Here is a 16,353-nt window from a genome sequence, read left to right on the forward strand (position 1 = left end):
ACAGTAGGCAATGCAAAAGCACAACTTATATCTGCTTTGAGGGGCCAGAGCCTTGTGTATTACCTTAATATTGCCTATTATTTAAGTCATTAAAGTTAAGCTGATTTACACAAGAGGAGATTCTAGTTCATAAATTTTAAGAGCAAATAGTAAAACTTGTTAGATTGTTCTAAAGGCAGACAAAAGTAAACACACTTCCTTTCTTATGAAAAAACTCTGTAAGATACATTTTAAAATGGATGCAGAAGACAAATAACATCTGCTGTGACTTCACTTATCCAACTCCAGTATCCACCAATGTGAGTAAAAGTGCTAATCAAAAACGTTTACATGGAAAGTTAAGGCTACAGTTAAAGTTCAGAAAATGTGTGAACTCTGACATGCATAATGTAGAGAGGAAGAGCGAAAAGGTAAAAGCAACTCTAATAAATTTACACTAAATTATATAATAAAATAATTTCTGAACAACTTTGCCTGCAATCATCTTATTAATCAAAATGAAGGGCATCAGTTGCTAAAGCACCACTGCCCAGATTGACTGACAGCTATGGCACAGCTCAGTCCCAGGGACAGAGATCTGAATGCACAATGTTGCTGATGCCCAAACCATAAGAGGGTACCCCAAAAATTCAAATTACAATGGTAACTGATTTAAGCTACTACTACCAAGAATTTCCTTACCTTATATGAGGAAATTGTTCAACCCAATCTGCACATTCTGCCTGCAGGTTCTCTGTTTTTGAGGTCACTTTTCCTTCAAACAGCATTTCATCAATCTCCCAAAATAACTGATGCACTCTCTGTGTGTTGACTTTATCAAATTCCTATATATTATAAAGTTAATAGTTGTTAGCAAATATGTACGAATACTAAAATTTCTGTAATATTTAAAGAACAGAACAACACGAATCAACTTGGCTGAGCGTGTCAAAATGCATGTTCAGACTACATATTTTTGACACAATTTATATACCACAATGCAAAAAAAAACCCCAAAAAACAAACACCCAAAAAATCCCATACAGCTGGTCTGAACAAGTTGATTTAGCAAAAAGGAACTACAAGAATGTATTTCTTTGACATTAACATATAACATACAGCTGCCTAGAATTAGCCCAATCAAAAAAAAAAGAATAAAAGACACAACGGTTACAAGTTGTTTAGACTCCCAGCTTATTCTCTGTGCCAACGTGAAGCATACACACTGCATCTCCAGCACCCAGGGCACCCTGCTCTTTCAGGAAGTGCTCTTCTTCTTCCTTTCTAAGTACAACAGCTACAAGGGCAAAGAGGGAGCAGCTTATGCCTGTGGACCTAGTCTAAGGCTTAGGAAACAGCTGTCAGTGTGAGAAATGCCCTTCCATACTTCTTCACTGAACCTACAACTCAGTGCAACTAGATAGTAGGTTAACAAAAAGGCAAATGAAAATGGTAGAGAAATGCCTGATTTTATCCAGTGATGTGGAGACAAGCACTTAGCTGAGGGTTCCTCAGCTAGGCACTGTCTGTAATGACATTAGACACTTTGATACACTAAAAAAAACTGATAAAACTCAAGGCCCAAATTATGCTTGTTCACTTCCAGCTGAATGCCTCAAAGCACTTTAAGCCACAGAAGGGATCACACTGAACAAGAAAGTAACTCTCACACAGGTTACTGTAATATCCAGAGTCAGGCTTTCTCCTGAAGGGCTGGCAGCGACAGATAGGGTCAGTACCCTAAAGATTAGGGCATTATGCAAAAAGAATGGCAGAACTACCACTACCAGCCACAGAAGGTTTTCTGAAATGAAAGTGGCAGCAACTGCAATGCTGCAACTTCCAGCCTGCACCAGGTACACCTCAGAGGTCAGCCTTTGTAACAGTAGGACCTCTCTTTGCATCATCTACAAAAAATAACTGAGTTCATGTAAGAGCTAAATATTTACCAAGACTGGGAAATTTATATGCATGTTCATGAATGTACTTCAAAACTGAAAACATAGAGAAAAGTTCAATTTAGACATTGCCTGCGCTATATGGTGTTTGAAAAGACATGTTTTATCATTTGCTTGCACTCAAAAGCCTACCTTCTTCAGTAAAACAACTTTGTTTTCCACAAACTTTGTCATTTATCATTTTATTCCAATTTCCTTTGTTAGACATTAGCTGCACCAATACCAACATGCAAGTAAAATTCTTTTTTAAATATTCAATTAATACACTTATTCATTAGGCTATTATGGATGAGATGCTGCATGTCCAATATCAGTAAAAACCAAGTATTTCTACTAGTATATACTACATATATATATACTTATATATATATATTAGTGTGTATATATATACACTATATATATATATATACACACAGAGATATATATATATATACACATTAATATTTAGAGAAAGGGTAATATAAAAGTTTCTGTGACATACATCATCCCTCCAGGAGTAAATCGAACTTCTTTCAGTAGACAAACTAGTAGTACAGCTGTTTATTCCAGACCAAGAATTATTCAGCTCCGTGGGTGTTGTGCAACCACTAGGTGAAAGTGATGAAAGTGTCTCACTGAAAAGAAGACAAATTAAAATGAAGAACACATGTATTTTCTGTATAAACATATTTTAGATAAAGCAACTAATCAAGTAAATGGTGCAAGTGGATAGTTTAAAGTAGAGTGAATACATGCTCCTATTAGTACTATTTACTGCCTCAAAGGCAATTCCTTGTACAATATGAAGTTTTTGCACGTATATAGACCATTGCAACTGTACGGCACTCTAAAATATGCATATGAATGCGTGTATGTATTTGAATATAATTATATGCATGTATCTATATTTCCAGCTCAAACAATTATTTTGGTTTCTCCATGTCAGCTAGAGATCACATGAAAAACAGATGAAAGATAACATAAGCTTTCTTTACCTCTTTTGCATTAAGTCTTCCACAAGAAAACTTTTGCAAAACTAAGCACAAGATCTCTACAGATGTTTTAAATAGCAGTGATTTACACGTTCCTATGCAGTGCTTTTTATGTTGCTAAATCTGGTGCACTTTAAAATCTGAGCCACGGCAACTCAAGGCCCCAAAGTTCTAGCTGGTCCCTGCCAGCTACCACCCACCCCAGGGTGCAGGGAAAGCAGTGGTAATTAGATGTGCAGGCAAATCCTAACCAGTGTCATCTGCAATAAAATTTCTTGAAAGTTAACTAACCTGATTTCCTTTCCACACCGAATCAGTGCCCTCCACTATGGTCTTAAAATACTTAAATCCATATCACAAACCATTAATAAAGTTCAAACCCTTTAAACAGCAGGTTAGGTCAATTTGTATCCTGCATTACATTGTGCAATAGTTATTATCCATGAGAATGACTGGAAGAATGATTAGTGAAAATTAACGCCAATCTGGAAATATCTAAGTCAAAAGTAAGTTAATTAAGTATTATTTCAGAAGTACATGTATACCAGTTATAATTGTCAATGGCTTCTTGAACATTTCTTGCAAAAACTGATGGAAGAGACACTCCACTTTTTCCAGAGAGACACCGATTTGGGGAACCTCTGGACAGTCCCTTCCTATAAACACAGAAATATAACATTCTATAATCTTAAATACGGTTAATTCACATCTCCACTGGAAGGGGGGGTGGTGAGGAGGGCAGGGGAAAGGAGAAGAAGAGGAAGACAACGACTCTGTTGAATTTTTCAATTTTTCAGTCCTATCTATCAAGACAAACATTTGCTTGAAGCAAACAAATAGCTTTTATTTGCCTTACTTACAAAAGTATGTTTAAAAAAATGTACTTTTACTAGGAGACTTGCTTTACTCCACTGCCATCCTCCTTGGATTTTGCACTTCAAACTTTGCAAGAAGCACACACAAATGAATCAGCACCTCACTAACGCAACAACAGAGCAAAGGCACAAATCAGTAATTGCCCATACAACAGTTTAATGAAGGAATGTTTTTTTCCTTTATTGGGAGAGTGGGGCTTTTTTTTTGCGGGGGATTTTGTTTTTTTTTTAAGATGGAAATTGTTTATAATTACCCAACTGTTCATAATTACATATTACCTTCGATGCATGCAGTTGGGTTATTAATATGCTAAACCCACCTCTTCCGAACATACACAGATGTGTGAAGTGCTCCTTGGAAGCACTTAGAACAACTGATTGTTTCACCTATTTTCATGCCATAAAACCCTCACAGCAGCATGACTGCATCGAAGTACATTTGTGAATGAGTAACTATAAGAAAACAGCTCACAGTTCCAAGAATTTTCTTCATTTCCTTAGACAAGAACTGTAGGTTGGTCCTGCAGCAGTTAGGATTGCTCTGTCTTCTTTCTATCCTTTCTGATATTTTCCTTTCCACTACACATATTACAAAGACACATATGTCAAAATCTAACTCCCCACTCAAATGGACCACATCACACATCCTACTGCTATGTCTTGGTTAAGAAAACAGCAAAACCTATCATCAGCTTGAACTTCACATCAGGGAAGACCTTAAATTTAAAATTCTTCAAGGCTAGTAAAACAGCAGTGGAAAGCATTTCCATGTGTTTGCACTTCATATCCTATCTCTTACCTAGGAATCTGCTTTTGGCCAGTAAGCACCAGGAAGCTCTGTGAATATTCATAAAAGTCCAGTCCCATGACTTGAGTCTCATTTTGTCCTAACACCAAAATCCATCTCTCAGGAAGCAACAGTGAGCCCACAGTCTATCTTCCACATAGTATGCTGTTTCCTTCTGTTCGCGTACATCCCTCTCTAACATTTGCCATATTATTTATCGCTCAGGGAGCCTTATAAGGTCTTTCAATTTTTTTTCATACCTGACCCTTGCTCTTAGTATTTTTCCACAACTTAATACCACCACCAAGGTTTAACACTTCACCGCTCTTTACCTGCTCAAACTGCTCAGGTCGGGTTCCTATGAAACATCACTGGAGGAGGAAACCACTTACTGTTACCTTCTGCTTACATATAATATCCAAGCTAAACCTCCCCGGGCAAAACTTCAGGCTGCGTCCTCTTCTCTTGATGTGAGCTGGAACAAAGTAGTGTTTCTGCCACATTTTTCCACTGCATGTTGTTGTACTACGTCTCCTGACTCCTTGGATCACACGCCCTTAGATGCGCCGGTAAATTATTGCAACAAAATAAATCTATAGGAAAAACCCCTCCCAGCACATCTATAGCATCACTTCCCCTGCGCTGGCAAGCGAACACCAGAAGCTGGAACAGCTCCCAGCTGCTCACCGAAAGCTCTGCAGCGACGGGCATTACACGGGGACAACAATACCGCGGCAGCGCTCTCGCCGCCCCGGCAGGACGGCAGGCGGGCCACGGACACCGCCCCGCCACGGGCCGCAGTCCCCTGCCCCGCCGCCACGCTCACCCCGGGACGAGCAGCCCCCTGCCCCGCCGCCACACTCACTCCGGGACGAGCAGCCCTCTGCCCCGCCGCCACGCTCACTCCGGGAGGAGCAGCCCCCGGCCCCGCCGCCACGCTCACTCCGGGACGAGCAGCCCCCTGCCCCGCCGCCACGCTCACTCCGGGACGAGCAGCCCCCGGCCCCGCCGCCACGCTCACCCCGGGACGAGCAGCCCTCTGCCCCGCCGCCACACTCACTCCGGGAGGAGCAGCCCCCGGCCCCGCCGCCACGCTCACCCCAGTACGAGCAGCCCCTCGCCGCCGCAGCCGCCCCGCGGGCCGGCGCCCCGCGCCCTGCGCATGGGGGCGCGGCGGCCGCCCCTCGCACCGCCCCGGCGGCGGCACCGCCGGCACCGCCCGCTGCCAGCGCCCACCCGCAGCGCCCGCGGCTCACCGCGCCGCGCCACGCCCCGCCGCAAGGCCTCGCACGCCTCCGGGCCTCCCCACGAAAAGCTAAAGCCTCAGCCTAGGCGGGAGCGGTGCAATATCCCCATTACTCGCCTCGCAACACGCAGCCAAAGAACGCCGAGCTTGGTCTTTCTGACCAGAGGAGGTTTCCCTCGCCTTCGTAGATGAACAATGGTTATGCGATGCTGGCCAGCCACATAAAGATTTTCCCTTGTTAATTCAGTTCTCCTCCGCACTACCTCTGTGCACGTCACCGATCTTTAGCACGGGCCAGGGCAGAGCATAGACTGTCAGCTGCAGATTTACACTAGCTCCAGTAATCCACTAGCTTCATTCATCTCTAGCTCCAGGACATAAAAACTCTGGTGTCTACGTATTTTGCAGAAAGCATCTCTTAAAGGAGGAAACAGATATGCTTATAAGCAAAAAGAAAATACAAGAAAGAGAAAAAAATAAAGGCAGCATTAAATATGCTGAAAATTAAGACTGAAAAAGCAAGACATATGAAGCCTCACCTTACAGGAAATCAAACAGCAGCATTTAAATGACATTTAAAGTTTCATAACCAAATAAAATATTGCTCACTAAGAAAGGCATATAGAAAATGCCTAGAATTTTTTCTCTGATGATAAAATATTTTTTTAAACCTGTTCAGTAAGGAAAGTTCCACATTCTTCAAAGGCCCGTTCTTCCATGTCAGTAAATCATTAAGAAACTGCATGCATAATTACAACTTTCCTTGTCCTTAGCAATCATTCTTCATAGGAGCAGGTTTGTCCAACACTTTGGACACATGCACACACACAAAAATAGAGTGCTTTGTTAAGAAAAACTTATCCAAGCAGATGAAATCTAGAATAGAAAATTATGTCCTGGTTAAGAAAATGCAATTTTAACCTTCCACCTTCTCCTATATTTCCACAGTGGAGAGCAAGAGTTAAATTTTGTGCAACCGTTTTGGAAGGCTTTTTTGTCATTGCAGCAACAAGATTCAGCCAGTGGCCCCCTCCACACCTTACCACTACAAAACCCCACAATATCATTTGCATTTCTCTAAACCAAGCCCCTTCTTCCTTTCCAACCAACACAATGATAATTATATGGATAAATAATTGTGAAGGAGTATATTATTAGTATTAACACTACTTCCATCACTCTAATTTGGAACTGAGGAGAACTAATAAAGGACATGCCAAAAGACATTCAACCAAAGGAGTTTAGAAAATTCAATTAATAGAGAAAAATGCTAACTTTATTATCTGTCACACATGCTATGAGACCTCTTTAACAGATGATTCAAAGTCTGTTTTGTAGCCACAGCCCCAATAGAAAATATTATGCATTGCTCCCTTGCCAACAAGTTATAATATCCTAATTTCTAATTAAGCTGCTGCCTTGTTGTCTGAAATAATTCATTTTCTTAGATTTCACATCTTTACATGTTCTTTACTATTTTAGAAGCATGATTGGTAACAAATGTAAACATACTAACCACATAATGCTCTCATAACAAGACGTGCTTTATCTTTTAACCTACCATTTACAGATGGGGCACTTAAACCTGGAGAAAAAAGAGGGTTCAGGGGGACCTTATCACTCTCTACAACTACCTGAAAGGAGTTTGTAACCAGCTAGGGGTTGTTCTCTCCTCCCAAGTAGCAAGTGGCAGGATGAGCAGAAGTAGCCTCAAGTTGTGCCAGAGGAGGTTTAGATTGGATCTTAGAAAAATATTCTTCACTGACAGGGTGGTCGAGCCTTGCAGTAGGCTGCTCAGGAAAGTGGTGGAATCACCAGCCCTGGAAGTGTAGGTGTGACACCTGGGGACACAGTTTAATAGAGAACACATCAGTGCTGGGTTAATGCTTGGACTTAATGATTTAGGGGTCTTTTCCAACCTTAATGGGTCTCTTTATTAATTTCACTCATATTCTCACTTTCTGCTTGTTTGTCTATCCCATTCTTGGTTTGTAAAACCAAGACATTACTATTTGTATGCCAGACTTCTATAAAACTTTGATGTGAGAGTATATTAAAAAAAATTAAACTATAAGCTTTCTCTAGCATAAATGTGGAAATACATCTGCAGGAAAAACAGATTTTGAAATCACACCAATCTTTCTTAAACTGGTCTGGGACAATTACCATGAAAGCCTATTTCTCATTCTTCTGTGAAGTGATATAGCAAACAGAAGCGTTATGCCACGAATCCAGCCCGCTCAAATATTCCTCTTTAAAAGGCTCACTCAACACAGTACCCACCTGTCAGGGGCATTTTCTTGGAAGTGAATAGACACTCCTGGTCAGTATCATGTTAACTGAGCAGAACATACAAACTTTGTTGCAAACATCACTAAAAAACTGTCACTGCACAAAATGATGCTTCCACACATTCACCAGCTAATGCTGCTCCATCTTCAGAGCAAGCAAGAAACAGACACAATATGGCTACTTTCCACATTGATAATGTACAACATTCCAGGCATGCACTGCAGTATTGTAGTTGAATATTTATACCACAGAAAATACAAAATTCTTAAGAAATATACACATCCTTTTCCTTCTAGATCAGGTAGTCATCTGTCCAACTTAGTTGCAGTCAGCCAAGTTAAGCTCTCCCTCTACTGCTTGACAAAACACATCTTTTTCAAGATTGAGAGGATCTTTGGGAAAAGCACTTTTAGTCTCTTGTAACAACTTCAGTGACCACAAACTTCCAGGTATAACAGACAGGACTGAATGTCATTGGCAGACCCCAGAGGAGGTAGTACTATCTGAAGACTGCTGTAACAACTGTGCCAGGGCTTACACTTGGTTAATACAGCAGCACCAAGTTCTTCCTTCAGCAGTCTGGACCTTTTATGAGACATATCCAGTGACTTTTACAGCTCATGAAAGCAGTCGGTTTGGCTCAGCATTTAATCACTTACTGCAGCAATACAAAGAAAATCCAGGTACATGACAACAATACAACAATGCCTGTCCCTGCTTACAATCCCTGTGCCTCAGTTTTCTCAAAATCAGACTCATTGTGGCATATCTTGAAAAAGCATCCCAGGAATAGTTTAGCTGACGTAACTCCAGTAGGTGCATGTAAATTAAACAGAATTATGAGAAATTTAATAGAACATTCATCTAGCCTTCTGCAGTAAATTATTTTAAGGCAGTTATAATATGTTTGGCTAGTTTGTTTAGAAATGTCATGGCTTATTAAGGAGAAGGAAAAAGAAAACCTGCCTTGAAAGGTAATACAGTAAATGTTGACCTTCTTAGCTTCTAGCAACACATCTTTATCATTACTCTTACTGAACATGCAAGAGGCTTGACAGCTAGCAAAAATACATTCCCAAAATTATAGCATGTCTCCATTTGAGAGTGTCACTCCAGACTTGGAGATAATTTTCATTTTGTTCTCATCTTTATTAATGAGCACTGCCAGAAGTGTTTCAATGCTTTCAGTCATCTGGTTATTGATCAATGAATGAAGTACTGACTATATCTGAAGCATGAAAATAAAAATCTTTATCAGTCTTTCCACTGATAGTGTTTAATCATACCACCGGATTGGCCCTTTCCTCTTACAAAAATGTCATTTACTGTCTTTGAAGCCATGTAGGAGTTACTGATATGTTGATGATCAAACTACCTTGGGAGCATTTGTACAGTTGAACTCTTGGTGAGTTTTTCCTGTGTCTACCTTTTTGATCTGACAAAATTACCATAATTTGCCACAGTGTCAATTTTCTTCATATGTTGCTAAAATTCTATTTGTAAATAAACATAAAAGCCTCACTTGCTTCAAAAAGTAGGTAGCATTGGAACAAAAGCATGAAAGTTTCTCTGTGCTTGCCTGCATCAACATCTACAGTTCATCAGTCCTCTGGCCACCTCCTGCACAGAGTGCTCACTAGGTGCACTCAAAATCACCTCTTCTACCCAAGACCTGCTTCCCCTTAGGGTCAAAGTTTTCACTTGTTATCTCATCTGGAGTGAAGAAAAATAAGAAGTGAATGTAATTATTTTCGTAAATCACTCACTGACAACACTGAAAGCAGGCCATCATTTCCATCAAGTGCAGTGCCTCTATTAGACATTTTCATATTGAATTCTGAAGCAAATTTAAAGCTTTTCCAACTATGATTTGTGCTGAGTTCTGTTCCTATCTTTATAAAACCAAGTAAGAATAAACTGCTCCAATTTTTAAGAGAGGCTTTTTTGTATATAATAATTTTATTCTTCTGCAAATTTTAAAGGCTTTGTAATTTTGAAATGCATTCAAGATGGCATGAGCTTGCAAGGTATTACATATATAATTTTAAATCTATTTGTAATTTTGATTCACTGCAAAAATGTAACTGCAAGTATAATTCTTGGTTATAGGAAATATAAACAATTTCTGAGCGCAAGATACTACAGAAGTAAATCTGACTTTTTAATATAAATTATAAATCAACATTGAGAAAAATACTATCATCTTAATTAACTGCAATAATAAAGAATGCTAATTAGTGTCTTAGAGAAGGTGTTTTATTTCTTTGGATCTGATAGGAGGCATTTACGGCTGCAGGATCAAGTGTCTGAACAGACAGGGACAGAGTGGCACCCTAACAAAACACTTGGAAGTGATCCACAAGAGTTTCCCTGTGTATTCTTTTTATGTAAATTCAGAAATCCAGTAATTTTTTTTTTTAAATCAGACTTATTTGAGCAGCATAACATCATAGAGATTGGAACACATTCCTTCTGTTCATTGATCTCTGAAGAAAATTGCACATATGATGAATCACTGAGAACAAGTGCAGAACTTTATCCTTTCAGAATTTAAATAAAACAAAAACCGAAAATAATCTGAAATGTGATCATTCTACAGCACAGACTGAAGCATTGCAATTGTGGGATACCTTAGTCAGCCCATGCTACAGCATACTAACCACGAATACCCCTGGCTTGAGATGTCAAGATGTGCAATCATGTTGCTAAACCATTATGTAGCCAAACAGAGTTGAGGACCTGAAAGTTTTCCTCTATTCTTGCTATAGTGTGACTTCTATGGTGGCGTACTAGAAGAAAGGCACTACTGAAAAACAAAGTAACGATCCTTTATTCATCCCACAACCACAACTCCTTTCCTAAAAAACAGAGAGAGACGGAGCAATAAAATGCAAATAAAAACCAAGCAATTGCACAATACCACTGCTCACCACCTGTGTGGAATATCCCTTTGGCCAGTTCAGGTCAGCTGTCCTGGCCATGCTCCCTCACAGGTTCTTGTGCACTTCCTCACCGGCAGAGCCTGGGACACTGAAAAGTCCTTGACTTGGGGTAAGCACTGCTTGGCAACAAGCAAACATCAGTGTCTTATCAGCATCATTCTCATACTGAATTAAAAACACAGCATCTACTCAGGAGACAGAAGTCATCAGAGTAAGGATGTAAAAACTATCACATGCCAACTTGTGAACATTATGAACATAGTTTTCAAGTGAAGGACTCCAAACAGCATAGAAACCCCCACACTGTTATCCATATAGTGCACATACATGCACAAGTACACATTCACACCGCATCCAAACTTTTCCAACAAAACTGTAGCAACAGTGAGAAAAAAATGACTGATTCAGTCAGTCATGTATTTTGTGAGACAAGAAATCTCTAATTCCTTTAGCGTTTGACAAAACCGACAGGAATAATCTCACCACTGAAAAGACTACAAATTTCCACCAAACTACTGCATTATCCAAGAATTTTCTTCCTTACCAAAAATATTGATTAAAAAAAAAAGCCTATTATGAGCCCAAACCCTAACTAAAAGCATGAGTCCCATGAACAATGCATGCTGAATTCCACATTAATGCAATTAAAAAGAAATAGTCCCCTAACTCACAAAATTTTATAGGAGTTCACAACAGTTGTGGATGACCCATCCCTGAAAGTGTTGAAGACCAGACTGGACAGGGCTTTGAGCAATCTGGTCTAGTAGAACGTGCCCCTGCCCATGGCAGTGGGATTGGAACTAGATCATCTTTAAGGTCCCTTGCAACCCAAAACATTGTTGGAAGTCCATTAACATTTTCCAAAAACTGAGGTTTATATACAATGTCATTAAATGTTAGTAATTATTTTTAGTTGCATCCATCTAGAGAGTGTAGATGAATGTGCAGCACCATGTGAAAATAAAATTTACTTCTGAGTTCTTGTACACTTAATTGCAATGAAAAAATAGACCATAGCAAACCACCTCATTACTATATTTACTCTTTTAGATCAGTACAATAAGGGAAGCGACAGCTTGGTAACACTACAATGCCCCATCTATGTTAGTATGCATTACAGTGTGAAAGAGATGTAGTGCTTTTAGTGGGTAAAACAGGAGACAGGGAATCAGAGTTCCCACCCTCTTCTGGAGCTCATCAGGTTACTTATATCCACATTTTCAAAGTTAGTAATTAGTAATTTTGAAACCCAAAGCTTGAGCCTTGAGAAATAAAAATTGACAAAAGATAATGATATTGGTACATCACAGAAAAAGCTGCACTTCTCATACCTAGTTCACAAACATTTTTTTCCATGTGTCAGAACCATTCTGAAAATAGGGAGCAACAAAATTAGTTTCTAAAAAATATTACCCACCCCTAAACAACATAACTTTAGCTTTGCCCAGTTTATCTTTAGATTAAGTAGGGGTTGTTATCTCACCTACCTATTGCAACATGTCAGGATAGCAATAATAATGTTTCTTTAAAAAGGAATCTGTGTATCTTGGTGCATTAACATATTGTTGCAAGTGTAGCATAAGGCATCTTCATATTCTCTCAAGAAATATCATGGTCTTTTTTAGCAGAATATACTTTCTTTCAAATAAGACTAAAAAATTGAATTTCTTTCTCCATTATGAAGAAAAAGATTTATTCATTATAAATCCTCCTTCAATTTGGTTAAAAGAACAGGAAATTGCTATGTAAATAAATAGCAAATGTTAAATCTCACAAAGTACTGCCATAGTTTAGCCCTATACACTACTAGGACAAGTAGTTGGTAGTTGTGGAAATCAGAAAATTTAGCATATCTGAGAAAGATAGAAAGAAATCAATGCTGGATTTTCACGATTTTGCACTATCCATGTACTGTCATTGCTATCAGCTTGTATGTACTTAACTAAGATATAAAATGGATCCTTTCCTTCATTAACCAATTACTCATTATAGATTGCTATCAATGAAAATACACTGGCCGTTGAGGTCTTCTAAATCATTTTAAACAGCAATAAAACTTGAAATGAAGGAATTTTACTTACATAAGTAAAAGCTTCCTGTGTATAACTATCAATAATGCATTATCATATTCTGTAACTCACAAATTCTCATCTCAACTCTAAGCAAGGAATGCTAAGGTTTTCAATATTTAATTAAGATGCTTCTTCTAAAAGCTTAAGTGAAACCATCTAATTAAAAAAATGCTAATGTGGAGGTATAGACTTTCCTTGTCAGTGATGTATTTTTTTTCTTCTTCTACCTCTTTCTGGTTTGGTTTTGTTTTTTGAAGACAGACAATGCCTTATCAGTATAACCTTTATTGCTATTAATAAAATATTTGACATGCCACCATGCATACAAAAGCTTAAGTTAGGGGATAATTAAGTGATATCAATTAGAAGTGGTTCAACAGCAAGTAAAAATGAGTATTTTGCTGGACACAATCAGTTTTAAAATAATAGGGTTTATTCTTCATCCCAATACAATCAGTTTAAGAGTGGATTCCATTCTTCAAAATTTTTTAATGATAAAAGTCATAGACATTTTACTTGGCATTATTTTCGGTACTGAAAAAAATAAGTAGCTAGGGGGAAATTACAGGGACATAACACTGATTTGTTCTGGCATTGTTTATATAAAGCACCAAACATCTTAGAAACAGAGCTCTATTACTACACATAAAACCAGATTAACCTCCCTATTCATAAAAGGCTACTATTTTACACAAATACAGTAAAAGTTTTAAGCCTGAAAGAGCTTACAATATGTTCTGAAATAAAATAAAAAGCTCTAGATTGGAGTAGGGGGAAATAAAAGAAGCACGTCAGGAAGGATTTGTGTTCCTACTTTAAATATTATCCTACATGGAAACTGAACTTAAAGCAGAGGTTCCAAAATCCATCTGAAGATTGAAGTGTACTAAAAGAGATTCCAGTCCTTTAGAGTTAAAAACTTAAATACACATTCATTCCTATCAACACACTACTGTTCTTCTGATTGTCCGTTGTAAAGGTTAGCACAGTTTAGTACTACAGAAGCAGCATTTATAGATGTCCTAGATGTCCATGAAATATATACAGTACCTTCCTTTTTTTTTTTTGTAATAGTATGAAAAATTCCACCTATACAGTAATGCAACTGTTGCTCACTTTTATAAATTCCTCTGGTGTAAATACACTAGGAAACCACTTCAGTATACCTTTCCTGTAGCAAAATATCACCAAATGGAAGCACATATTTAACAGGCTTCTTTTATATGCAGCAAACCTTAAACGTTTCAAGGTGGGACTTGAGAATTAAACACAGAAGCATCCAAACCAAGTTTCACACCTGTTATTGACACTTTAGAACCTCCCTAGGCAGTGACTGAAATATCTGCTTTGATGCGCAGTAGCAACCTCGGGACAGAACTTGATACAACTCGCACACCTACGTGCGGGACCTTTATGATACCTACTCAAGCTCACCATCCCCTGCACGCCCTCTGCACCTCGGCTTCTCTCCCTGCGCATCCCCAGGTGGGGACAGGACAATTTTCCGTGCAGGGTCGGGCTCTGACTCCGGTCCCTTCCAGGCGGACCCGCGAGCGTTTTCCAGCTCTTCGTTCCTCACGGCGCCGCACACACACAGCCCGTGCGAGCCACCGCTCCTGCCCGTGAAAGATGCGCTTCCCGGCCTCTGGCATACTGCCGGGAGAGGGAAAACCCTGCCCACGGGGATGTCCGCTACCTCTCAGGACGCCCAAAGGCAAAAAAAAGCCAGGAGGAAGGAAGCCCCAGCAGTGAGGGGCGCACACCTCCCCCGTACCCAGGTTTGCGGGGCGCTCACTCACACGGGAAGCTGTGGGCTGCCGGCCGCCTCGTCGCCCTCGGCCGCCGCCTCCTCCCCGATGTCGGGCAGGGTGACGAGCAGCCCCTTGGCCGCCGCCCGCCCCACGGGCTCTTTGTCCGTCTCGCTGACGGTGCGGCCGCCCCTGCCCTCGGCGCGGCCCCCGCCGGACGGGGGTTGCGGGCTGGGGGCCGGCGGGGAGCGGCGCAGCCTGGAGAGAAGGGCGCCCGCCCTCAGGGCCGCCACCTTCATGGCAGGCCGGGACGGGAGCTCCTTCTCGGCGCCGCAAGCCCTGTCGAGGGGCCGGCGGCCTCCGGCGGGAGCTGCCCGCTGCCTGCGGCCCGGCAGGCGTTGCTAAGCGAAACAAACCCCGCCGGGCACGCACCGCCCTGGGCGGGGAGCACCGCGCCGGCGGAAGGCCCGGGAGCAGCCCCGACCGGCCTGCGTACCTGCGGAGCGCCGGGCAGCGGCAAAGCGTGAGATTTCCCCTCCAGTTAGAATCCTGTCTAATATTACGGGGCGAAAACGAAGCCCACCTGCCAGGGCAGCAGGGCCCTCTTCACACCTCTGTGAGTAGGAAGGGCTTAACCAGAAGTGGGGAGTGAGAGCCACCCAAGCCAGCGCATCTTTTTCACTGTGGCAGGCAGACACAGAAAGGAGCTGTGGGGAAGCAACAGCTCGCGTGCTTTTAAAGGTGCTCCCAGGCAGTTTGGAGAGCAATAGAGGGTGACAGTGGAACAAGCCAGACAGCTGAGGGCACACAGTGGGGAATTTCTAACTTTGCCCTAGCTTTCCAACACTGCGTTGTCTGCCTGGCTGAAGAGAAATATGAACACACCAGCAGAAGTTTGGGAACACTGTAATGCTTAGTATTATGGACAAGGCAAATATTGTGCCAGCTCAGAACACGACAGGTTACGTGGCCCTTGGAGTGCCCAAGAGAACAGCACAGGCTGAAAGTTAGACCAGTTGCTGTATACATGTGAGCCCCAGGATCGTACATCAAGCAACTAGTTGTACTGTCAATGTCAACTAGTTGTACTATCGATGTTAAGTTGGCAGCTGCTGGTCCACAACAATCAAGAGTACAAAGTGAGGAATTTTATGTCTGCCTTGTCTTCCTAGCACATCAAGGAGTACAATGAGCTGGCAGAGAGAGCACACAGAACACCAACTAGAGGACTGAGATTTGAAACTAGAGTATTCCTGGCCTTTTTCTTACAAACCAGGATATGTTCTGACAAAACCTTATGGAATAGGTGCACTTAAATCTAACAGCAACACAATCTGAATTTATTCCTACCATGGTAAAAAGCCCTGACTAAGCCACAGTGAAAGTAGCATAATTGAGCTCATTGGTGGGTAGTATATTTATCTCAGCTATATTTACGAACATCACTGCATGTAACTTGTTCATTACTCCCTGTGTCCTGGTT

At 40.9% G+C, this 16,353-nt stretch overlaps 1 protein-coding gene across 5 annotated transcripts in view; it reads right to left on the reverse strand.

Moving 5' to 3' along the window:
- The window catches only part of FAM149A (family with sequence similarity 149 member A), a 29,826-nt gene extending 14,814 nt beyond the window's left edge, over nucleotides 1-15,012 (reverse strand). Inside the window, exons 1-5 of one of the 5 annotated variants that reach the window (XM_030947941.1) lie at nucleotides 5,670-5,717; nucleotides 4,903-5,045; nucleotides 3,454-3,564; nucleotides 2,419-2,551; nucleotides 682-824 (exon numbers count right to left, since the gene is read on the reverse strand). In XM_030947941.1, the coding sequence (XP_030803801.1) occupies nucleotides 682-767 (86 nt within the window). In that variant the 5' untranslated portion in view covers nucleotides 768-824; nucleotides 2,419-2,551; nucleotides 3,454-3,564; nucleotides 4,903-5,045; nucleotides 5,670-5,717. Of the gene's footprint in view, nucleotides 1-681; nucleotides 825-2,418; nucleotides 2,552-3,453; nucleotides 3,565-4,902; nucleotides 5,353-5,669; nucleotides 5,730-14,921 lie in introns of those variants that run through there. The other 4 variants (XM_030947940.1, XM_030947942.1, XM_030947943.1 and 1 more) reach the window with 4 other exon arrangements.
- Nucleotides 15,013-16,353: the final 1,341 nt, after the last annotated feature.

Source organism: Camarhynchus parvulus, chromosome 4, assembly GCF_901933205.1.
Source record: "Camarhynchus parvulus chromosome 4, STF_HiC, whole genome shotgun sequence".
Taxonomy (NCBI): domain Eukaryota; kingdom Metazoa; phylum Chordata; class Aves; order Passeriformes; family Thraupidae; genus Camarhynchus; species Camarhynchus parvulus.